At 44.8% G+C, this 24,003-nt stretch overlaps 1 protein-coding gene across 4 annotated transcripts in view; it reads left to right on the top strand.

Moving 5' to 3' along the window:
- KIAA1549 (KIAA1549 ortholog) overlaps positions 1–24,003 on the top strand; it is a 90,730-nt gene that overhangs the window by 35,126 nt on the left and 31,601 nt on the right. For 2 of the 4 annotated variants that reach the window (XM_035723330.1, XM_027574729.2), the window contains exons 11-16: positions 3,195–3,397; positions 5,062–5,177; positions 10,508–10,713; positions 12,335–12,558; positions 13,523–13,676; positions 19,145–19,462. In XM_035723330.1, the coding sequence (XP_035579223.1) occupies positions 3,195–3,397; positions 5,062–5,177; positions 10,508–10,713; positions 12,335–12,558; positions 13,523–13,676; positions 19,145–19,462 (1,221 nt within the window). The remainder of the gene's footprint in view (positions 1–3,194; positions 3,398–5,061; positions 5,178–10,507; positions 10,714–12,334; positions 12,559–13,522; positions 13,677–19,144; positions 19,463–24,003) is intronic. The other 2 variants (XM_035723329.1, XM_035723328.1) reach the window with 2 other exon arrangements.

The following is a 24,003-nucleotide window of genomic DNA, read 5'->3' as shown; positions in this document are numbered from 1 at the left end:
CATAAGTGGGCAAGGTTTCCTCTAATTTCTTCCTTCTGTGTGTGTTCTAAGATAGCTTTTGTTTTGTGCAGAAGCACAGAGTAGTTGCCAAATTTCTATTGTTGTAGAAGGTGATGACTCACCCTGCCAGTGAGAAGTGCAAGGATCTAATGGAGATATTTGAAAATGTTAGTAGGAATCAACAGTAAGCCCACGGGGCTTTTATGGACTTATATTTTATTGATGACATATACCCTTTTTCATGGCTCCCCACAAGATCCAGCAAGTTTGGAGCTTCAATTTACTTTTTAAAATTGATTTAGTCATCAAATATTTACGGACAGTCTACCATGTGTCACACCCTGTTGCTGAATTATAAAATTTCATATCTAACTTCATAGCTTTTATCTGATGGCTGAGAATGCTTAGGCATTTATATTAACTGCTTGATGTTTCATCATCCAACAGCAATAATAATGAAGCATTTTGACGTATACATACGCTTGTTTCTTGCACGAACCTGAGAGTTTGTCAGGGTAGACCAGTAGTATTAACTCCTAGACCGGGGGTACACTGAATGCACCACAGAGGTAGAGCTGTTTGTATTTTTCCCTTATTCACTTGGAGACCTCTACTTGGAAGAGGCAATCTATGCTCTTCCTTCAATTTTGGTAAAGCAGATCATCTGCTTTGCAAAAGTGATTGTCTCTTGGTCGTTGGAGGCATTTAGTTTCTTGCTGGGAAATACACTAAAAAAGGTTTTACCAAGATTTATTAAATGGTGTTGATGGTGTTGACTCAGTGACTATTGATTATCTCTGTGATTTTTTTCATTTAGAGGTAGCTTGTTAAAGAGCTACCATGAGGTGCGGCTGGGTAAAGCTCCTATGTGGGTGAGAGGGGCACCTCTCTTCTGTAAAGCAGGAGAGGGACCTTTATAACGGGAGGCGGGAAATGGGAACCAGCCCAATGGCCAGACTACAGGCACACTCTCAGGAAAATCACTGGTAGTGAAGAGCATACACAGAGCTTATCCATCTGAACTTAGACGGTCTTAAAATGGCTGCATGCCCCTGGGAAAACGTACACCCCCAGGGATTCAGGGAGCCCTGCTGAAGATCACAGTCTTGTGGATGAGCAGATAAAGAGTATCCTGAGTGGTTGGAGGGCCGGGGGAACCAGAGAGGGGCAGGTTTGGGTTCATATTCGTGAAGGAGTGTTCCTGAGCCAAGGACTGTGTGGAGTAGCTTGCTCTTGTCACATGACATCATTAATTTAGAAAATACAGCCCACCAGGTCTTTATCTTTTGTTTCCAAGCAACATCTTTGTAAACTACATTTAGAGTAAGTTTTGTCCCCCTCTGCTGGCAGAAGTCATTATTGCAGACTCCTTCCCTTGTCTTCACTGACTGTAGACTTGCAGTGCTAAAAAAGACCTTTGAGATCACGAATGGAAACCATTGGTATTGTCACTCATTTGGCATAAAATTAACACAGATATGGCAAAACCTTTTGCTTCTACATAACACATTGTCTAAAATGGCTCCTTAGGTTGGTTTGGCCTTTGTCTTTGACAGATGGACTCTCTCTAGGGGTGGAATACAGCGGGGATAAGGGCTTTGGTTGTGCATGTGGCCTTCATGCCAAGGAGGCCCTTGGGACAATTATTGAAATGCAGTTTAGTTTCCTATACTCTGCAAGCTCAAATTAATGATTCATGATTACCCCCCCTACACTTTTAGGGTCCCCACAAATGGTGCCTCACCTTTATTGCCTACAGTTCTCTGTACTTGGAGCACATTTCCTGTGTTAGCACAGGAAGCTAGAAGTTGAGGTCTGGACTCCGTGGTGACAGGGGTCTGGGTTGTGGGTTTGGTGTTGCTACCGTGTATCTCAGGTAGGACTTCTGCGTCCCCCAGTGTGAGAGGTGGGCTTTTTTGAAGACCCCTTTCTCCTTCCTCCTTGTGCCCCCAGTACTTCTGTTGGCCACTCCTTTCTAGAAATTCTGTATCCCCTTGCCTTCTATTACATTGAACTTTACAAATTCTTTTTTTTGAAGTCATCTATTTTTTCCTTGCCTCCTTTTCCTCCTTTGAGCCCCAAACTATTAGATGTTCCCCAACATTTTATCCACAGACTCTGTTTTCATCTTGAAAAATCTGAGAAAAAAAATCTCAGGTCCCCTACCTGTCATCTTCTGTATAGATTCTCTCAAAGTCCTGTCTCCAGCCTGAAATTTCCCCCAAGCTATTGTCCTCCGTGTCTAGCTACACGGGGCTACTCTCCTTTGGAGCTTTTCCTGCCATCTCAAACTAAGCATGTCTAAAGTGAAACCTGTCTTTTTATCTCCTCAGGTTACCATTCTTTCATGATAAATGTCCCTTCCCCTGTTCAGGATGCCGGCCTATAAGTCATTCAAGTCATCATTGGCTGCTTTCCCTTTCCCTCCTCTGCCTCTTGTGTCTATTTTTGGCTTCCAGATCCTTCAGCCCAGTCTCTAGAACTATTCATTCCTTTGCTAGGGTTTAGGGCTCAGGCTTTTGTCATTTTTTGCATGGGTATTGTTGGCATGTGTGTCCGACAGCCCTGTGTGTCCTGTCTGCTTGGATTTTAGAAATCTTCCTCTTCAGAAATATTTAGTGGTTTTCTGCTCTAGAAACTGGCATTTGGTGTTGGCCAGCCTTCTCTCCCTCCCCACATTCTGACCCTTCTAGGTCAGCTGATGGGGTGTCTTCCAAGCCCTCAACTGCTCTCTGGTGCCTGACTTGATCTAGAACATCCTCTGTGTACCTGCCCCTTTTCATTTCCAAGTTCTGCCTGTCCCGTGAATCCTGACTCAAGTCTTCATTTCTCTATAAAGAATCTCTCGCTCGTGCCACTGTCTCTGGAACCGCGTGATCATGCTACCGTAATGGTGGGTCAGGCAGGTATCGTCTTGTGATGTCTTTTGTACTAAGGTCTAGCTGTTTGATCCCGTACTCTTCTTTAATCTTTCGCAAGTATCTGTCTTTTCTGCAGACTCTAGGTGTGAATGGCACTGTGCACACAGTCGACGTTTTAGAGATGCTTGTTGAATTAGAATGATGGGATGGCAGGCATGATCTTGGGTCAAAGTCAGCACTCAGCAATCTTGCCAGCTCTCACAATCCCTTTTTACTGTCCTCAGCTTTCAGATTGACTGTCTCCGCTTGTGTGTGTGTGTGTGTGTGTTTTAGTTGCAGATCCCTAGTGTGAAGGGCTTTGATTTTGCTAAGCAGCATCTGGGTCAGCACAATAAAGACGACATCTTGATTATTCATGAGCCAGCACCACTGCCGGGACCTGGACCGGTGAAGGACCACACCACGCCCTCTGAAAACGGAGATGTGCCGAGCCCCAAGGCAAAGATCCCTTCCAAGAACCTCCGTCACAGAGGAAGGTTCTTATCAGGCTTTCTGTATTGTTCCCTATCACGGAGCATGTTTCCCTTCTCAGTTTTGTCAGTTTCCAGTATCAGAAGAGCTGGTGGTGAGTATTCCCTGGGTGTGCAGCCTGGGAGACTGGCAACAGCTTGCCAAAGTCCACGAACCACAGGGCTCTCGATCCACTCCAGTGGACCACCAGAGGCGGCCAGATGCTTTGGTGGTCCCACCCCCGAGACCTGATTAGATCTTGCCTAGCTCGAGCGGGTATACTCTGGGGTGATCGTTCTGGGCCCTCTGTAGATGATATCAGAAGTAATGTCTACAAAGTGCATGGCACATAATACACACTCAGCCTGTACTGCCTTTGCCTTTGCTGCTATTACCAGTGGCTGGCTTTGCCTTCCTTGCTTCGTCTGCGGGTGACTTTCATCACATCCTTTATTCTTGGCTTGCTTTCCCTCTGGCCGGCTGTGCTGTCACCCTCATTAGCATGTTTCCATGGACTCGGCATTGCCTCCTCCCTGCCCAGCTCCCCATCCCCAGTGTCTTTCCATTCCTCCTATCAAAGGGAAGCGGGCTGAGGGCTTCGTGTTAACACGCCACCTGGAAGTTCCCCCTCACCCTCTGATCCTAGGAGAAGGGCTGTAGCTGGGTGGAAGTTCAGAATCAGGTTTTATGCAGCTGCCTTTAGATCTCAGCACAATCACACTAGGGTATGGAAGCCTCAAATTATTAGCCTGCCTTTGAGCTTTGAACTCCAAATCTTGATTTCCTGTGAAGAGGGAAGAAATGTGTGATCATACCAACATTTGAAACGCTGTCACAGTTTCTACCCCGGGGGGTTCTGGCCTAGTTTTAACAATTTAATGGATGTTACACCATGATCTCTACAAAAGAAAATGAATTATGTCGAGAGATGTTATTTGCTTAATCATCTTGCAGGCTAAGAATAAATCAAATCACATTAAAGACTGTTGAATATGTTAGTATAATTTTGCCAAGTTTTTTTTTTTTTTTCCTCTTCCCTTGGTCGTCTCATCCTAAACATTTAGATGCAACATTTCAGTGGTCTGCATGGTTAATGTAGGGCTTTAGCATCCCTCAGGGGCACCAAGAGAAGGGGTGCTAACAGGTTAAGGACTTTCATTAGCCTCCTGCAACCTGGTTTTGTGTCACCCTTGCTTTTGATAGATTCACAGCTCAGGGGTGATCGTTGCTTTTGTGTTGTAAGTATAGGCTTCTCCCAGAGCTCTGGGGTTCTGGGGGGGTGACGATAGGACCACCCTGGGTTCCCAGGGATTCTGCAGTCCCTGTTGACCGGGAACCAGGCCGGAACCCCAGATCTTCTGATACAATCTATGCCAGACCCAGACTACCAATCCAGGGCCCTGGTAACTGTGGGTTACCATCCTCCAGTCTGGCCCTTAGCTTCCTGGCATTCCTTGGAATGCAGCCTGCTGAGCCAGAGAAGCCATGTGATACTGTCTTCAAGAGGGGACCATGTGCTAGCAACGTTTTCCTTGAAGATGATTTTTGGAAACTGTCTCATTCCTATCTGTTTTGCCTGGAAGCCTGACTTCCACATCTAAATTAATGTGACCTCTCCCCACCTCCCACCCCACCCCCCCAGGCCCTTTCTTTCTTTTTCCTAATGTTTGCATTTGTTCTGTGACTGCAGAGTTTCTCCCTCGGATGCTGACTCTACCGTAAGTGAGGAGTCCAGTGAGAGGGACGTGGGAGACAAGACGCCGGGAGCAGTGAATGATGGCCAGTCCCACAGAGCCCCACAGAGCGGTCTGTGACTCTTCTCATTCTCCACGTTCAACGTAGTAATGATGAGATTCCAATAGGATAAGGTTTTATGCTACTTCAAATGCTAGACACTAAAAAAAAAAAAAAAAAAAAAAAACAGTGGAATACTCATCCTCCGTATGGTGAATTTCTCAGCATCAACTGTCACTGTCTAATGTCGTCCTAGTGTCTTTGTTGAGGCGGGAGACCGTGCTGGAGGTTAGGGGTTCACTCAAGTATGTTTGGAGGTTAATAGCCATGTTCTGTTCTAGTTTAGAGTCTTAATGGTTTTCCTCTCCGAAGAACAGGAGAACCCAAACTAAAACCAGAGTCTCAAAAACTACCTCCAGAATTTAGTGACCTTCTTAGGATCCAATTCTGGATTTTTCTCAGCTGTCACTGCCAGGAAGTCATTTATTTATCATGGGTCCAAACGCATTCTGTTTGGTCCTGTTTTTAGATCCTTCTTCCCGCAGGGAGTTCAGTGAGGCCGAATGGGGTAGCACATTTATATCTATCGTCTGTGGGTTTTTAGGCCAGGTCTGAAATGAACTTCATGTCCATCTCGAAGGACTTTACCGTGGAGCTCGTGCTCTGTTATCAAACTAAGCCCACAGGTCTAACTAGCCTTAGGAGCATTTTTTGCTGGGATGGCGAGGTAGTTTGGTTTTAGTTTAACAAATTTTGTAAATAAATGTGCGAGTGCAGCTCTTGTATTTGCTGGAGTGTTATTTATACCTCGGGACTGTTTCAGTAATGCAAAGAAAAGTGGGATACCTCAGGATGTTATTTTTAATAGTAATTTTTATACTTAAACATTTGTCTTCACAAATTTCTTTGAAATGCAGTACAGAGTGAATCGTATTCTGTAAATGTACAGATTCTAGCTGGAAGCCAGAGGGCCTGATCTGTCACCGTCATGCGTGTGATCTTGCGAGTCCCTCAGCCTTTGGGGCTTCTGTGGGACTAACCTAGCTCATTTCTGAAATTCCTTCCAGCTCCTTTTTGATGTTAAAGAAAACCCCTTAGAATAAGGGAAGAGTTTTTTCTTTGGATCCAGTTTCACAGAATCTTAGAAGTTATTTAGCACCATGGTAACAGGTGCTCTGTTTCAGATAGACAGGACTAAAATCTAATTTTGATTCCAGGAAGGAAGTATTTGAGGGGGGAAAAAAAAAAATCAGTTCTGGAGTTTCTCTGTTTCTGTTAATTGCTTATCTGAGAAAATCTCGCTTTTAGTTCCCACATTTAACTCCTGACAGTTTTAGTATATTCTGCATGGCTAACACAAATCAAAAGTCACTATCATTGTATATTCAAAATCCAGGTAGTGAGCATGTGAGGTGTAGGACTGAGTTGCCTGTGGAAGGAGGCAAGTGCGTTAGATGTTTTTGTGAGTTCTAGAAGCTTAGCTGCTGCTATTATGATTTGGAGAGACACCACAGTCTGCACATTATTTTCATGTTTTAGAAAGATGATTTTCTCACTATAAATATCAATTCACTTGGAAGATTTTATTTATTTCTGTAAAGCTTCCATGAAGGCATTTTATTGCTTGCATAGAACTTAATTAAATACCCTGTAGAAAAGACTGTGAGTTTCTAACCCCTCCTCCGTGTTGCCCTGGGGCCAGTGTTGCCTCTCATCACAGCAGGTGGCATGGCCGCCGGGTCCCCTCTGCCTCCTTGGCGAGGCTTTCGATGGATGTCACAGGTCATCTGACATTTCCAGGACCCACATGGCAATATAGCTGAGAAAAGAGCATTGTTTTGGTTTTGGTCTATTAGAGGTTGTGCTTTACTCCTTTCCCAGCTGACTGTTTTTGGAAGGCGGCTAGAGCATCATGCATATATGACCGCCCATGGACGGACCCTTATGAGGTTATTGACTCAGATGTCACTGTGTTCACGGTTATCACGGTTTTAGAATAAGTCGTGTCATTACCAAGGGTTCCCTTTAGCAGAGCTGTCAAGAGTGAGACGAGATAGGGGGGTGACGCACCTTCCTCGAGTGAAGGCAGCGGCCTTCAGACTGTTACTGTGCCACCACTGTGGTGTCCTTGCATAATGTCGCGTCCCTTTCCTTCTGTCATCAGGAATTCCCCCCCCCCCAGTAGGTAAGGACTGCGAAACACGTTGTGCAAGGGTGTGATTTTTAAGTAGTTGGAACTTCATTAATGAGAATTCCACAAACTCCGAATTCTAGAATGGAATTCTTAGTTGGAACTAAGCTGACATCTACCTTGGCATGTGCTGAAGAGTTTGCAAAGAAGGGGCGCCTGGGTGGCTCAGTCCGCTGAGCGTCCGACTCCTGGTTTTGGCTCAGCTCAGGATCTCAGGGTCCTGGGATTAAGCACTATCTAGGGCTCTGTGCTCAGTGGGGAGTCTGCCTGAGTATCCTCTCCCTCTGCCCTTCCTCCTGCTTGCTCGCACACTCTATCAAAGAAAGAAATCTTAAAAAAAAGTTGGCAAAGCAAAGTAATAGTTTCAGAGATTGCAGGGCAACTGTGTTGACTACCTGTCACATCAGGGTTTTTCAAATAATTGTGGAGTGCTTATTTATGAAATGATTTGAGGTCATAAATTAGAATTCTTTGTATTACAGCAGATCCCCAGAGGCCTCTTTGAAGTAACATTTTAGGAACTTAGCTGAGGTGACTGGTTGTTTAGTCCTGCATTCAGCAAATGGGTGCTCAGGGCCTGTGGTGGGGGAGGCGCTGGAACAGGATGAAGAGGGAGAGAGAAATGGGATCCCTGCCTCACCAGATATTAATGGGGGCCACGGGCCTTAGGGATAATGCACTTTGACTGTATTCACCCATAGATAATGAAGTTCGTATTTCTTGAGAAGTGTTCCATTGCTTTAGCATTTTAGCAGTGCACATTGCCCTTCCCTCTGTCATTCTGCTTTGTGGACGTTATGCCGTACTCTAATTTCTATAATTACAATTTTTTTTTGGTTTTGTAATATTTGAATAGAAATGGGTTTTAATCCAAAGTCTCTAATTTACCTTAAGGCAGATTCACACAGATTAATCTCTATGTATCAAGTTGTACTTTCCATTGGTTATTGTTGTCCAGGCTGTTTTTTTAAAAAAATAAATTATGCAGTACATAGCAAACAATAAAAATAACCCAGTTATAAAATATGTATTTTTAATAAAAAAAATATATATATGTATATATTAGAAAGGCTGGGTTCTGAGCAGTGTGGAAGCTCGAGGATTTTCTGGGCTTCTCGTGCGTCTCTGGTTGCAGGGGTGAATTATAGAGGGACGAGCCATGACCATGGCTGGGGGCTGGAAGGGGCACAGACAGGAGCCAGGCACAGGCCTGCAGCTCCCAGGTACCCAGGCAGGCAGATAGCACTGCGGGGCGGCAGGGGTTGCATTCTTCCTTTGTCGTCTGTGTGTCCTCGTCTTTTCACCCCTCCTGGAGGAAAGCGGTCTCACCTTTAAGTATCAGTAGCTTAATGGGCCCCCCTTTGTGACATTTGCTGCTGCATGGTAAGTCTGGGTTAGCCAGGCTAGCCTATCTGGAGAAGCTAATTACCTCCTTTTAGGCATCGAGCCTGTAATTTGAGTAGCTGCCCCTGGATGAATGGTGGTGCCCGGCTGTGCTTGTGTTGCACAAATAGGCTCCCTCCGGGCCCAGGGCAGGGAAAGAAAGCCCCAGAATAGCCTGAATCGAGACAACTATAACTCCTCACTAAGGGAGTCGTCATTCATTCACAGTGCCATAAATCATTTCTAATCGTGTGGGGTAACGAATGAATATAATTCACATTGAGAGGAAGTACAAAGACTTCCATACCACTGATGTGCATCCATTCCTTATGTAAAATAGCTGTTACTATTTTTTACTGTTTTGCTCAATTCTATTTTATTTTATTTATTTTTTTAAAGATTTTATTTATTTATTTGACAGAGAGAGACACAGCGAGAGAGGGAACACAAGCAGGGGGAGTGGGAGAGGGGGAAGCAGGCTCCCCGCTGAACAGGGAGCCCGATGCGGGGCTTGATCCCAGGACCCCAGGATTGCGACCTGATCAGAAGGCAGATGCTTAACCTACTGAGCCACCCAGGCGCCCCTCTATCTTGTTTTACATCAAGGAGAAACCTCTATATTTTTCACTTGCGCTTGAATCAACCTCAGGCTTTTGTTTGAAAACAGATTCCACATGCTCTCACTCCTTCTCATGGCCTCTTGGCCATTTATTTTAAAGCAGTGTCCAGGGTGCTCGGTTAAGCGTCTGCCTTCGGCTCAGGTCATGGTCCCAGGGTCCTGGGATCAAGCCCCGCATCGGGCTCCCTGCTCAGCGGAGAGTCTGCTTCTCCCTCTCCCCCCTACTTGTGCTCTCTCTGTCTCTCTCTTGCTCTCTCCAATAAATAAATAAAATCTTTAAAGTAAAAAAAAAAGCAGCGTCCGGAGGGTTCAGAGAGTGGCTGTGGCTTATCAGAGGGAGTGCTTCCCAGTAGCTCTGTTGAGCTCTTTCCATCTCTTTAGCCCTTCTGCATCTCTCGCTCTTTGCCTTTATAAAAGTAAAGTTTATTGGGATTATTTCTACCGTAAAAGTCATACTCGTTAAAGAACATCCTCACTAGAGAAAATGCAGGAAATTGGAGAAAATCACCCATTACACCAAGATCCAATCTCTGTTTTCTTTTTTGAAGTTCTGATTACTTTTCTGACATGTTCCAGGTAGTAAAATATACATGCCATACAGTTTCCCCTCTTGACCATTTTTTAAAAAGGATTTTATTTATTTATTTGAGAGAGAGCGGGAGAGCAGGAGCCCAACATGGGACTCAACCCCAGGACCTGAGATCATGACCCGAGCCGAAGGCAAATGCTTAACCAACTGAGCCACCCAGCCCCCGCCCCCCCCACGGCCATTTTTAAGGGTACTACTCTTCTTTTTTTCAAGTTGGAATGAATGCCCCGCAGACAGCAGCTTTTTCTCCTCGAGGCTCTTCACCTTGGTTTTCTTCGTGCATCAGAACTGAAAGGCCAGACGTGTTCAGTGTCTGCATGTCCACACTCCCCTCATCTTCTGTCTTTTCCCCAGTATAACTGCCTCGGTGACTACGTTTATATCTCTCTAAATGAGAGCGGAAGTTCCCAGCTGCTGTCAGTGTTAACTTAAACGTTCTGCAAGCCGCTTAGTGACTCACTGCGCAGCGCTTGCGCTTTCCCTTCCCCTCCTGAAGACTTTGAAACGCCTTTAGACAAAACAGGGCAAGTTTTGGCACCAAGTAGCATGACGATTGATTATTTGCTGTTTCTTCAGGATGGCTTTATTTATTTATGCTTTTGCTTCTCCTTCTGCTCCAGGGCCACCGCCGCCCAGTTCGGGGAACGAGCAGCACTCGTCAGCCTCCATCTTTGAGCATGTGGACAGGCTGTCCCGGTCCTCGGAGGCCAGCAGGCGGGTTCCCAGTAAGATACAGCTGATCGCCATGCAGCCCATCCCTGCCCCTCCGGTTCAGCACCCCGTACTGGCTGACCGGGTGGCAGAAAGCAACAAAATTAACAAGGAGGTATTTGCTCTTTTTTAAGAAGTCCATTTATTAAAAAAAAAAAAAAAATCATATTCTGATTTGGTCACTGCTTAAAAACAGGTGGAAATTGCTAAAGGTAGGAGCTGCTGACAAGTATTCGTCATTTTAAATATCAAGCTGAGTTTTTGTTTAGATCCAGTGCCGTTCAAGGACACCGTTAGGTGTATGGCAGACATGCAGAGAGTTAACATAGCAAACCCGAGCCTCCTATCCTTCAGAAGTCCTGCGATGGCCCTTGGCTGATGTTTGGGAACTTACGTTTCAGAAACATTCCCATTATTCCCAGAACAGAGTGGCTCACTGTGCCCAGATTGTTTATGCAAACAGTATGACTTATCTGAACATCTCTTTTCCTTCTGGCACTCTGGAATTTTGGCACATGCTCTGCAGAGGGAGCCTGTTTTACCAGCCCCCAGGACGAATCCTGGGCATTGCATCTCCAATGGGCTTCCTTGGTGGACATTTCACATGTGTCATCACAACTCATTGCTGGAGGAAGGAAGCAACATTGTTCTGTGTGGCTCCCCTGGGGAAGGCCTCCTGTAAGCTTGCTCCTGGTTTCCTCCGGACTTCACCCCACATGCCATTTCTCTTTGCTTATTTTGATTTGCATCCTTTTGCTATAATAAATGGGACTAACTGCTGAGTCCTATGAGTTTTCCTAATGAACCTTTGAACCTGGGGTGATCTTAGGACCACTGTAGACTTTGTGATCCCTGATAGATCTACTCTGGCCCTAAGGATCTAGTAATACCTAGTAAAATCTGACTCCAGTGAATCCTGGAAGAGTGAGTTAGATCCACTTCTCTCCTGAGATTTTGGTAACTAGAAGGCCAGTCCAAGTCACTGTTAACTTGACCTTGAGAGATTTGACCTGGGCCGGACAATGAGTGGCCCAAAGGCCATTTAGGATTGCACATAAGGCAGCTCCATGTCTGTCCATTTCCTGCCTCTAAGAAACACCTGCTACTGTTGTGAGTTCTGCCAGGGTGAAGTAGTAGGAAATTGGTATAGTTGCAACCCCCTACCCGCTTTAAAGGTGATCCTTAAAGTAGATCATCTTACAGAAGTCCTATCAAGAGTTCTTAACGGTCTTTCCTTCTTTTGCTAAGAATGTGCACTGTGGGTTTAGGATGGTGTGCACTGCCTCTGCTCACCTTTGCTGGGGAGCCCCAGCCCTGCACAGCCCCCGGCCTAACCTAGACCTGTCTCCTGCATCTCGAGTTGCATGTGCCTCCGTGCTTACCATGCGTAAGCACCCTAAAGTGGATTCTCCGTGTGCCGGAAGGAAAGAAGGGAGTATGCTCACCAGGCCTGTGGCCCCACAGCTTGCTAGCGTACATCTCTGTTTTTCTTTTACTCTCTTTTTAAAATGTAGTATTTGATGCATACGTGGGCTACGGGACCCCGCCCGTAGCTGATGGCAGGTTCTCTGTCCCCGTGTGTGTGTGGCTGTCCATGTCTCCCCCTTTGGGGCCTCCCGGGAGCCTGGGAGGGCCATCTGGGGGAAAGGAAACGCCTTCCCAAGATGCTCTCTCCACAGGGGGGGCCCCTTCGGGAACATGCCATGTATCTCCCTTGTCTTCCCTCGGCCGTGCAGATCCAGACGGCGCTGCGGCACAAGTCCGAGATCGAGCACCATCGGAACAAGATCCGGCTCCGCGCCAAGCGCCGCGGGCACTACGAGTTTCCGGTGGTGGACGACCTGTCCTCGGGCGACACGCGTGAGCGGCACCGTGTGTACCGCAGGGCGCAGATGCAGATCGACAAGATCCTGGACCCCACGGCCAGCGTGCCCTCGGTGTTCATAGAGCCCAGGAAGAGGTGCGCGTCCCGAGCAGGGCTCCCCGAGGTTTGCCTGTGGGGGCGCCCACGGCTGTGCTCCTGCTCCGGCTGCTCTCATTCACCACCCTGCCCCTCCTCTTGCCCCTTATGCCTGGGTTTACTCTGCCTCCTCGAATTCAGCTAGTTGAAAATGGCAGTCGCCCTTTCTTTCTCAGATGGTTCCCCCCTGGTTTCCCTCCTCCGTCTCCCCCCCTCCCACTCTCACTCCCGGTACCTTCCCCTCCTCTGGGTGGGCAGGTCCATTTCTTTTCCCACAGCTGCCCTCAGAGTCTTGGTCTCTTGGTCTTCCGGACCCCTGTCCTAAGGCGCATGCGTTTTCTCTCATCACTGCTCTCATTTGTGTCTTGCTCTGTTCAAGACCTGTAATGGCTTTGGTTACCTGCCATGTGGAACCTGCGCTCCGGTAACAGGCGGGGCCCTGCCTCTCCATTCTGTCTGCTTTCCACTGCCCGGCAGTGTAGACGGTGTCTCCCCGTTAGCTGGTCCCCTCATTCCGCCCCCCACCCACATTCGTCTGCTTCCTGTTTCTGGCCCTCAGGATGCTGGTGCCTGCACCTCACACCCTCTCCCCATATCCCTCCTCCTCTGCAGATCGTACTTGCTTTTTAAGACCCAGTTCAGGCCCTATAGCCAGCCACGGTATCAGTAGGTCACACTGACCTTGCCCTTTTCTGAATGTCTGAAAAAAAGTCATGGTATTTTATTACCTTACATGATTCCCTGTTGTTCCATGCACTTAATATGCTCAGGTAGACTGTGGCTTTCTTGTAGCAGAGTCTGTGTCTTACACATTGTTTGTATCCTGTGGGGTGTTTACCACAGTGGCCAGCACATCCCAGATGCTCAGAAAATACTTAGTGTTTAGTTGATAAGCTACTGGCAGGAAGGTTTATTTCCTATGAAGATAACCTCTTCCCACCCCACCCCCACCCCACCCCGGAAGCTCCAGGATAAAGCGATCTCCCAAACCACGCCGGAAACACCAGGTCAATGGCTGCCCCGGAGATGCTGAGAAGGACAGACTCATCACCACAGACAGCGATGGCACTTACAAAAGGCCCCCCGGTGTCCACAACTCTGCCTACATTGGTTGCCCAGTACGTAATGCTGCTTCTCGCTTCTGGGGTCAGGGTGGGGTGGCTCTTAGGGGAAGGAGAGTGAACAGTGGCGGCCAAGGCCCTGCGCTGTCGTGTTGCCAGATGACTGACACTCCAGGGCCAGCTGGGCCGTGAGGCGTGGGGGGAGGGGGCCGGTGGGCTGCTCCTTTGAGGGGAGACGTGAGTCACAGAGACCAGCAGGCTGCTGAGTGAGCCCCTGGAAATGTAACTCTTGTGTCGGTCCTTTCTGTGTGCAAGTCCTGCTGTCGTATGCTTCGGGATGGGTCCTCCTTGAGGTTAACTGGGAAACAGAAGTTTGTTTTCTTTTTCTTTTCTTTTTTTTTTTTTTGTCTTCCCCTGGTCAGAGAGTTGTTTGGGTTTCTTGGTAATAGGAAGGATATTTAGGGTTTTGTCTCTCCCTTCTGTTCCTGGAGTGCTAAGAAGGTATTTTGTGTGTGTGTGTGTGTGTGTGTGTGTGTGTGTGTGTGTGTACGTGTATAATTTTAATGGAAGAAAAAGCTTAATGGAAATTAAAAAATACAGAATTGGGTGTTTTTGTTTTCAAATGGAAAGGGGCCCACTCTGAACTGCTTGAAGTGCTCAAGGCAGATATTGATGGCTTTAAGGCACACATACACAGACCCCATTGAGTAGGGAAGAAAGGGCCCGCCTCCCCACGGGTCTGCGAGACACCCCCAGACAGAGAGGGAGCTCCAGATGTGGCTGACTCTAGCAGTGCCAGACACACAGTGGACACCGGTAGCCTTGTGCTGGGGCAGGCCTGGCTCATGGCACAAGACCCCTTCCTCCTTCCAGAGATACACAGAGGCATTCTTGTTTAAATTTTTTTTTTTTTAAGATTTTATTTATTTGAGAGAGAGAATGAGAGAGAGACAGCATGAGAGGGGGGAGGGTCAGAGGGAGAAGCCCACTCCCTGCTGAGCAGGGAGCCCAGAGGCATCCTTGTTTAGAGAGAAATTAGCAAGAGGAAAAACAAAACAAAACAAAACAAACCCACATCCTTGGAGAAGGGGTTTGTGATGTACGTGATCACTTTGGATAGAGCTTGTGTACCCTTAGCCATTGTCTCCTAATTACACAAATAACTAACCCTGAAAGATGTGAAACCTGATTATACAAATCTGCCAAACACCACACTGACATTGGGGCTAAATATCATTGAATCGTGGTCATCTGAAAGAACCAGACTTTTCCTTGGCAACTTCCTGTATTTCTAGTGTCCTAAAGACTGGCCGCGCCTGTTTATGAGGATTGGTGCAGTCCCAGAGGGGTGCAGGGTTGTACAGACTCAGCTGCTTTGCTCCTGACTCGGGCTGTTTTGGAAGGCTGTGACTTGAGTTCCTAAGATAGGGGAGCTGGTCCCGGCAGTTCTTACAGCAGATGGAGCTCTTGTACTGCTGTTGTGCTTTGGACAGGTGGTTGTCTGGGCGTCTGTGGTGTTTGGCTTCATCTGGGAGGACTGTCCCCTTAGCTCCCCAGGATGTTCACTTGTTTGGCTTTTGTCTCCCCCCGGGACTTGCAGGCCTGATGTGTGAAACCAATGACTAGAAGAAGGGGGCATTCCTTCCCCCCAACCCCCTTACTTCCCTAGCCAGCCAGGGCTCATTCCCTCAAAGAAAATCTGCACCAGTGCTATTTCAATTCTGTCCCCTCTTTTTTTTTTTCTAAAGAACCCCTTAGTTCTGTCATCTGATGCCATTGGGTCTTGTGTCTTCCCCTTGATCTCTCCATTTGTCTTCATCAGTAATCCAAAATCAGGCCGCCTTCAGGGGGGGCCTGGATCGTCTTTTCACTTCTTGCTTTTTTTTCTCAGCAGCAAGTGCAGAGGTTCCTCCGAAAGCTGGTGGAAATAAACCCTGCCCTGGAGAGCACCACCTCAGTCAGCTGGCTTCATTTCTCAGAGATTCCCTAAAATGAAATTTTTCTCAGATGGACTTTTTACTTTCTATAAAAATTCTAAAACACATGCTCTCAAAGATAATGCCTTTTTGTGGAACTCACTTTTTCTTAGGTAGTATTTCATTTTGAAGATTTTACTACACATACATGTTTTTTCTTGAATTTTACACTTCACCCTCAAAATATTTTCTCCTTATGAGCTCTGTTCTCCTAGGGCAAAAGAAATATTCCTGTATTTCTTGGCAGCTAGGGGTTACCATTATAATTCAGGCCTCAGCACACTGTGGCCCTCAGGCCAAATCCGGCTAGCGGCCAGTTTCTGTGACGTTTTATTGGAACACTGTCATGCTCGTTCATCTGCGTGTTCTCTCTGGCTGTTCTCGCTGAGTGGTAGACTTCCATAACAGAGCAACAGAGACTGTATGACTCAGAGCCTACGATATTTGCCATTTGGCCCTTTTCGGAAAAAGTTTGTATACCCCTGATCTAATTTATCATCCAAACCTGACACCTGGGAGCGTGATAGAAGGTTCTATTAATGATTATATTGGGACAGCAGGCATAAGCTGAGACTGTCCTCGGCCAGTCAGGGTATCTGATCATACATCCTCTCTGATGACTGAAGGTAAAAAAAACAAAACAAAAACTTCCTATGTATTTCTCAGGAATGATAGGTGGATGCATATCTTTACAAAGGAAACAAATTGACCAATAATGAAGCTATCAGACTGAGACTCAAGAGAGCGGAATTCAAATTCCAACGGGGATTCTGGATAAATCTTAACGTCCATAGACCACTGTTACCCATTTATTATTCAGTACCACCTATCTGTGAAACACTGTGCAGGTGTTGGGATATAGAAGAATGAACAAGACCTCTTCTTGGCCTGCAAGGTGCTGGTAGTGGAGCCTCCCAAACGAGGAGCCTGTTAGAGGTAGAAAGAACTGGAAGCTATGATGTCATGGCTCCGTAGCTCTTTGCCTTCTTGGCAGGATTCATGAGTCCCGTCTTCACAGCTTCACAGTGTATTTCTTGCTGTAAAAGTTAAAACCATTGGAATCTCAGTTCGGGCCTGCAGTTTTTTATGTGGCCGCACGCTCGCTTCCTTGCCGTGCAGTGTTCTAAAACAAAATTCAGCTGAGTAAATTTAAAGATCTCATTGGCTTTCTTCAGGAGTTCATGAATCAGGCAGCATCCCACCCAGCAAGTAGAAAGGAGCTCCGAGGGGTGGTACAAAATGGAAAGTTTTTATAGACCGAAGGGGGGGCAGAAAAGGAAGTTTTCTAACAAAGAGTGGATTGTTTCAGGCAAGGTCACCTTTCTTTGGGGAAAGGGGGGAGGGGGTCTGTTGTGCAGATTACCTCACTCGTGCTGATCAGGAATTTCCAGATTGACCGGTTAAAGGTCACATTCCTGGGAGAGGCTGAAAGTGCGGTCAAGTCTTGCTTTGCTCTCTGGGGGCAATGACTCCATTTTGGGCCGGTTGTTGCTTTCTTGCTTTCTTTTTTGTTTTTTTTTTTTGAAGAACAGCTACCTAGCCATTTACTGGAACCACCAGGAGCATCGCTTCTGTCTTTGGAGAGACCCTTTCACTTACCAGTGGGATGTATTTACAGAGACACTTTTCCTTTTGCTCTACTGTGGACTGTTAGGTTGGTGACACACTCCTGGCTTCAGTCTTCCCTCTCTACTCCCCGGGAAAACCCAAGAACGGGAGAAGGGCCTGTGCACCGACCTTTTATCCACCTCACAGGGAAAGGGCCACAGAGTTCTTCCAGGGCTCTGTCACAGATCCAAGAGCCCTTTGGGGCTCCAAATCCTTGCTTAGAATCCCTAGGTGACAGATGTCACTTAGTAGAACCTTTCCTGCGATAGCCCAGTTTTAAGGAAAGAGACTTCCGGGACCAGGGTGTCCTGTCCGTGGCAGCGAGGCCACCCACTTGCTGCTGGGAGGGGAAGGGCGCCAGCCCCACCTCAGGAGGGTGGTCATGGCTCAAGGGCCGTGGTTTCTGTGGAGGAGTCAGGGCCTGGTGATGCCACAGCTTCAGAGTCTGCCGAGAGAATCCAGAAATCTGAGCTTTAGTATAAAATTTTCAGGTTTTAAGAAATATTGGCTCTTTTCAGACTGCACAGGCCAAGCGAAACAGGTCTGCGGGCCATGTGCGGCATGCCAGGCCGTAGTGTGGTTTTCTGTCTGTTTGGGGTTAAACAGCTGCTGCCCTTCAGTGTTCAATGCTGGCGTGAATAATAATGATCATCTGTTGGACAGGACCTAATCATGAGGAAGCACTGTATTATTTTATTTTTTATTTTTTTTAAAGATTTTATTTATTTGACAGAGAAAGAGAGAGCATAAGCAGGGGGAGCAGCAGACAGAGGGAGAAGGAGAAGCAGCCTTCCCACCAAGCAGGGAGCCCAATGTGGGGCTCCATCCCAGGACCCCGGGATCATGACCCAAGCTGAAGGCAGCCGCTTAACTGACTGAGCCACCCAGGCGCCCCATGAGGAAGCATTTTAGACAGTTGTCTGAGAGTAAGGATGTATCTGTGGAACAGAGACTTTTCTTTGTAAAAGAGTCATTGATCCAAACATTAATACAGACAGGAATGTCTCCTTTGGCCCCTTAAGTCAGGTGATCCAAGCCGCTGAGCTAAACTGGGCCAGTTGGACGAGCAAAGCATTCTGGATACAAGGCGCCCACCCTTCCTCATGGAGGGCACAGGATCACCAGCCCCTCGTGCAGAGCCGCTTCTCTTCAGGGCGTCACTGGCAGTAACAGTGATGACGCGCTTCCGGCGCCACTGACACCAGGAGGGCCTCCTCCTACATCGGTTTCCTCTTTTGTCTCTTGTGTATATTACGACAGCATTTTGCTCATAAAGCAGTATCAGGAAATAAGATTTTTAAGAAACCTTAATTGTTACTTATATCCCTGCCTCTTCGACAGTAGGTATAGAATATAATTTAAACCTTTCTGGGTGACTCATGTTATTCAGAGGTAGCGCCATTTGAAAGACATGTGGTTTCTGAATAAACACTCTCTATTTACCAATATAATCAGTTGTTATAGTAAGTATTAAAGTTGTTTGTATACACATAGGTGCACTGTGGCGGTGACTTTGATCTCTTCTGGGGGGTGTGTAGGGTGACTTTTTCTTCCTAGAGTCAATAGACTGCTTTAGTTTTTGGTATCTATGGAAAGTTGACTCGGTATTTTAGTATATAAGACTCTGAGACAGTTTTTGGCTCCTTAGGGGTATTTAATAAAAATACATACTTGCAGGTATTGAAATGCATTTCAGATAACTGGTTGAGTTTTGCTGGCCAAATGATTGTTGACTATTTTCACTTTTTTCTTTCATCCTAATTCAAGCTCCCTCTGCCACTGCCATCCCATAGCTGTTATTTTAAAAATTCTTACGGTAAACTTTTTCCTCAATGTCAGTGAAAATTGTTAAATTGCATTTTGGCCCTGTAGTTTTGTTTTCGAGTCACCATAGAAGCTCACATCTGATCCTTGTTCCCTTTGCTGTTTGCCTTGCTGTAGTCCGATCCCGATCTCCCGGCCGATGTGCAGACCCCATCCTCTGCTGAGCTGGGGAGGTATCCAGGCCTGCCCTTCCCAGCCTCCCAGTACATCCCACCCCAACCGTCAATCGAGGAGGCGCGCCAGACCATGCACTCCCTCCTGGATGATGCTTTTGCTCTCGTGGCCCCCAGCAGCCAGCCTGCCAGTGCCGCGGTCGCAGGCCCTGGGGTCCCAGCCGTCCTGCCTGTGAACAGCACCCCTTCCCGGGATGAGAGGCGAGCGACCCAATGGGGATCCTTCTACAGCTCTGCTCAGACGGCCAACAACCCGTGTAACGTAAGTACTGGCCTTCTAGAATTCTCTCATGGGCCAGATGTTGGAATTTTGTTGCCTGACTTCCTCAATTTCAGAATCACTACAATAATACTGAATTCATTTGATCAGAATTAAAGCTTGGCCGAGAGACCTCAGTTTTCATCATTTTCTCCTGAGTTAATTCTTAATGTTGGAAGCATCCTTTTATGCAACTCTGGTATTTTATGGGAGTCTCTTCCTGGGTTCCCTTCAGTGTCGTGAAATGGAGGTGGGGCAACTGTCAAAGCATATTCTCATTGATGTCTTTACAAAAGGTACAGTTTAGAATGTACCAAATCATTGAGCTTCTTCTTAGAAGGCCACCTGGGACTGGAGCGGTTCTCGAGGCTCCAGGATTATAGGCAGCTAGCCCACAGGCAGGCAAGGACAACCATTTCAAATAAAGTTTCCATCTTAGGACTTAACATTTCAGGATTTCATCTTCCTTTATTATCCTTTATTTTTTTCATATTCCATCAGTCCTTTCAAATGTGCCTTCTCAAAATATGGGGGAAGAAGTAAAACTGAAGGATGTAACATTAAATATTTTTTTGCTAATTCCAGATTGGATGATTGGACTAAAACATTTGATGCTGGAGGGAAGTTAATTAGACCCGGTTTCTCAAGGAGTGTTTATGCTGGGTCCTCTGATTTTGTTACACACATTAAGGTGAAATTGGGTGGTAGTGAACACATGTTAAAGGAATCTTTATCTCTGAAATTGGTTTGAATTTTCAAAGTATGTGGTTAGTAATAGATTGTTTCCTTTAATAACTGCTACCATGTGGGGAAAATACCATCCATCTCTACCTAACAGTTTTTAATGTTATAACTATAAATATTAAATACTTCATATTTATAACTGGTAGTTTATAATCTTTAAGGAAATAGATGATATACAACAAATTCTTTGATACAGTGAATGTGGCTTCAGCTGCTGTCTCTTCACTTTAAGTTTCTTTCATTTGTTTATTAATCCAGGTAGATTTATGGAGTACCTGCTGTGTGTGCACTGCACAACTCCAACTTCTGCATTATGGCAAGGGGGTATGTGGACAATTGAAGCAGTAATTTTAAAACTGTGTGGTGGGTGCCTTGGCAGGGGGAAAGTACAGCTAGGGAGCACCTACCTGAGCTGTGAGGTGTTTAGAAGGATTTTGTAGATAAAATGGCATCTAGGTGGAAGTCTGAAGGTTAATTAATGGTTGCGGTAGAAAAACATGGCAGAGACAGAATTAAAAGTGCCCAGTACAAACTTCTTCTGGACAAGATGGAGGAACAAGGTTGGATTACCTTCCTTCCAGAAACAACTAAAGTAACAAGGAGGGGGAAAAATATATATATATATATATATATATATATACATACACACATACAAATATATGGGTTTTCACAATCCTGGGCATTAGGCAGCAAAGGAGAGGGATCATTGAGAAATGAGTTGAGCTCTTTACATGTCCCAGTTTACTATCTTGAGAGAGTTTCTAGCTGTGGTGCAGGGAGGAAGACCTCAGGCAGAGCGCAGTATTCTGAGTTGAAAAAGACAGAATTGGAGACTGGAGGGCAAAAGATAGGTAGATTTCACAACAGAGAGTACAAGAAAGCAGAGAATTCTAGAGATCTGCAGAGACTCTTCACCTGAGTACTGACCAGTTTAAGGGTATGAGGAAACTACCTAAGACTGGGGAAAGAACCACCTAAAAAGATTAGAGGGAACAGTCCTCAGAGCTCACACAGGTGTGGAAATAAGTTCCTACTGTAGAATGAATTGTGTATCCCCCAAATCCAAATGTTGAAGTCTAAACCCCGTGTGGCTATATTGGAGCTAGGGTCTTTAAGGAGGTGACTAAGGTTAAATGAGGTCATAAGTTTGGAATCCTGATCTAATAGAACTGGCACCCTTTCTCTGCCATCTGAGGATACACTAAGAAGTTTGGCTGTCTAGAAGGCAGAAAGAGAGCTCTCACCATAAACAAAACCCTGCTGGAACCTTGGTCTTGGACTTTCTGGCCTACAGAACTGCAAGAAAATAAATTTCTGTTGTTGAAGCCACACACTCTGTGGTATTTTGTTATGACAGCCCAAGCTGATTATTACAGTTCATTTCCTTCCAGAGTAGAAAGCTACATAATTCATGGAGCACCAGTTAGATTACTCAGAAGGAGCATTGATTTGCTTCACTGGTGGGGCAAAATGAGCCTCAGATTAAAGCTTCCCTAGCTCTACCTAACAGCATAAAAACAAGATGTGAACCCGAACAAAGCTCAAGAATATTTATAAAAAAACAAAAATATATAGCATCCAACAAAGTAAAATTAATAATGTCTGAAATCCAACCAAAACTAACCAGATAAGCAGAGACAGGAAAATGACACAGAACTAGTAGACAAGGATTAAAAAAAAAAAAAAATAGTTATAATGAAGTTCCATATGTTCAAGAAGCTAGAGAAAAGATTGAATGTATTAATTAGAGGCATTGAGGACGTTAAAGGATACAAATTAATGTAGAGATGAAAACTGTAATGTCTGAGATAAAATATATACTTATGGGATTAGTGACAGATTAGATATTGAAGAAGAAAAGATTGGTAAGTTTGAATACATAGTAATAAAAACTATCCAACATGAAACAGAGTAAGTAGACTAACAAAATGAATAGAGCATTAGTGAGCTGGGGACAACCTCAAGTGGACTAAATATACATGTAATTGGAGTTCCCAGAAGGAGGGAGGGAGAGTTAGAAAAAATAATTAAAGAAATAATGGCCAAAAGTTTTTCAAATTTGATGGAAACTATAAATCTTCAGATCCACAAGGTTTGATGACCCCCTATGCACAAGAAACATGAAGACAATTATACCAAAAAAAATAATCAAATGGCTCAAAATAATTGATAAAGATTTTGAAATCATCCAGAGAAAATTACAATTACACATTGTAATGCAGTGGAACAGAGGTGAGGGATGACAGCAAAATTCGCATTGTCCAGAAGGCAGTGAAACAATCCTTTAAAGAACTGAAGGAAAAAACTGTCAATTCTCTATTTGCTGAAAATAACTTTCAAAACTTTTTAGACACACAACAGCTGAAAGAATGTATCACTGGCAAACTTTCATTACAAGAAATGTTATGGGAAATTCTTTGGGGAGAAGTAAAATGATGCCAGATAAAGATCTGGATCTACATAAATGAGTGAAAAACACTAGAAATGTAAATATAGTTTAAAAAGTTTAAAAAACTTTTTCTTTATTTCAATTTTTAAAAAAAGGTAATTGGCTACTAAGGCAAAAAGATGACAGTGTATTATGGGGTTTATAACATATATAGAAGTAAAATGTATGAAAACACAATAGCACAAAGGGCAAGAGAGGAGAAATAGAAGTACACTCTTTTGATGTTCGTATACCATACATGAAGTGAAATAATAGCACTTGAAGGTAGATTGTGATGAGTGAAAAATATAGAATATAAACTATAGCAACCATGAAAAAACTTCCAGAGTAATAGTTAATAGCCAACAAAAGAGTAAAAATTAAATTATAAAAAATACTTAGTCTTGGGGCCCATGGATGATGACTCAGTCAGTTAAGCATCTGACTCTAGATTTTGGCTTAGGTCATGATCTCAGGGTTGTGAGATTGAGTCTGGTGTTGGGCTCTGTGCTCAGTGCGGAGTCTGCTTGAGATTGTCTCCCTCACTCTCCATCTGGCCCTCCCCCAGCTTGCGTGCTTGCTCTCTGTCTCTCCCCCACCAATCAATCAATCAATCAAATAAATAATAAATAAATAATAAATAATTAAATAAATAAATAAATAAATAAATAAATAAATAAAATCTTAAAAAAAAAAGTATGCAGTCCAAAAGAAGGCAGAAAAAGAGGAAAAGGGGAACAAAGAACAGATGGGACAAATGGAAAACAGACACCAAGATGGTAGATTTAAATTCAGCCCTATCAATAATCACATTAAATATGAATGGTCTAAATATTCCTATTATAGGGCAGAGATTATCAGTGGAATAAAACTCAAGATCCAATTATCTGTTGCCCACAAGACACTTACATTAAATATAAATCCACAAATGGGTTAAAAGTATGGAGAAAGAAAAAAAAAGTGTGGAGATAGATAAACCGTGTTAACACTAATCACAAGAAACTGGAGTGGCTTTATTAATGTTAGCCCAAATGATCTCATAGTAAAGAATATTACACAGAGGATCATTTCATAATACTATATTGGTCAGGTCATCAAGAAGACATAAAATCCTAAATGTTTATGTGCGTATGACAGAGTATCAAAATATGTGAAGTAAAAACTGATAGAACTGCATGCAGAAATAAACAAAGCCACAGTTATAGGCAGAGACTTCAACACTTTCAATAATTGAAAGAATGATAATATAGAAAATCATTAAGGTAGAGAAAACTTGAACAAGTCTTGAATTAATACTGATTTTCAGCTTGAACTAATTGACATTTATAAAGTGCTTTATCCAAGAAGAGCAGAATGTACTCTTTCAAGAGTA

This window comes from Zalophus californianus, chromosome 12, assembly GCF_009762305.2.
Source record: "Zalophus californianus isolate mZalCal1 chromosome 12, mZalCal1.pri.v2, whole genome shotgun sequence".
NCBI classification, from domain to species: domain Eukaryota; kingdom Metazoa; phylum Chordata; class Mammalia; order Carnivora; family Otariidae; genus Zalophus; species Zalophus californianus.
Note: the sequence above shows the minus strand (reverse complement) of the source record. Positions and strands in the feature narration are given on the sequence as shown.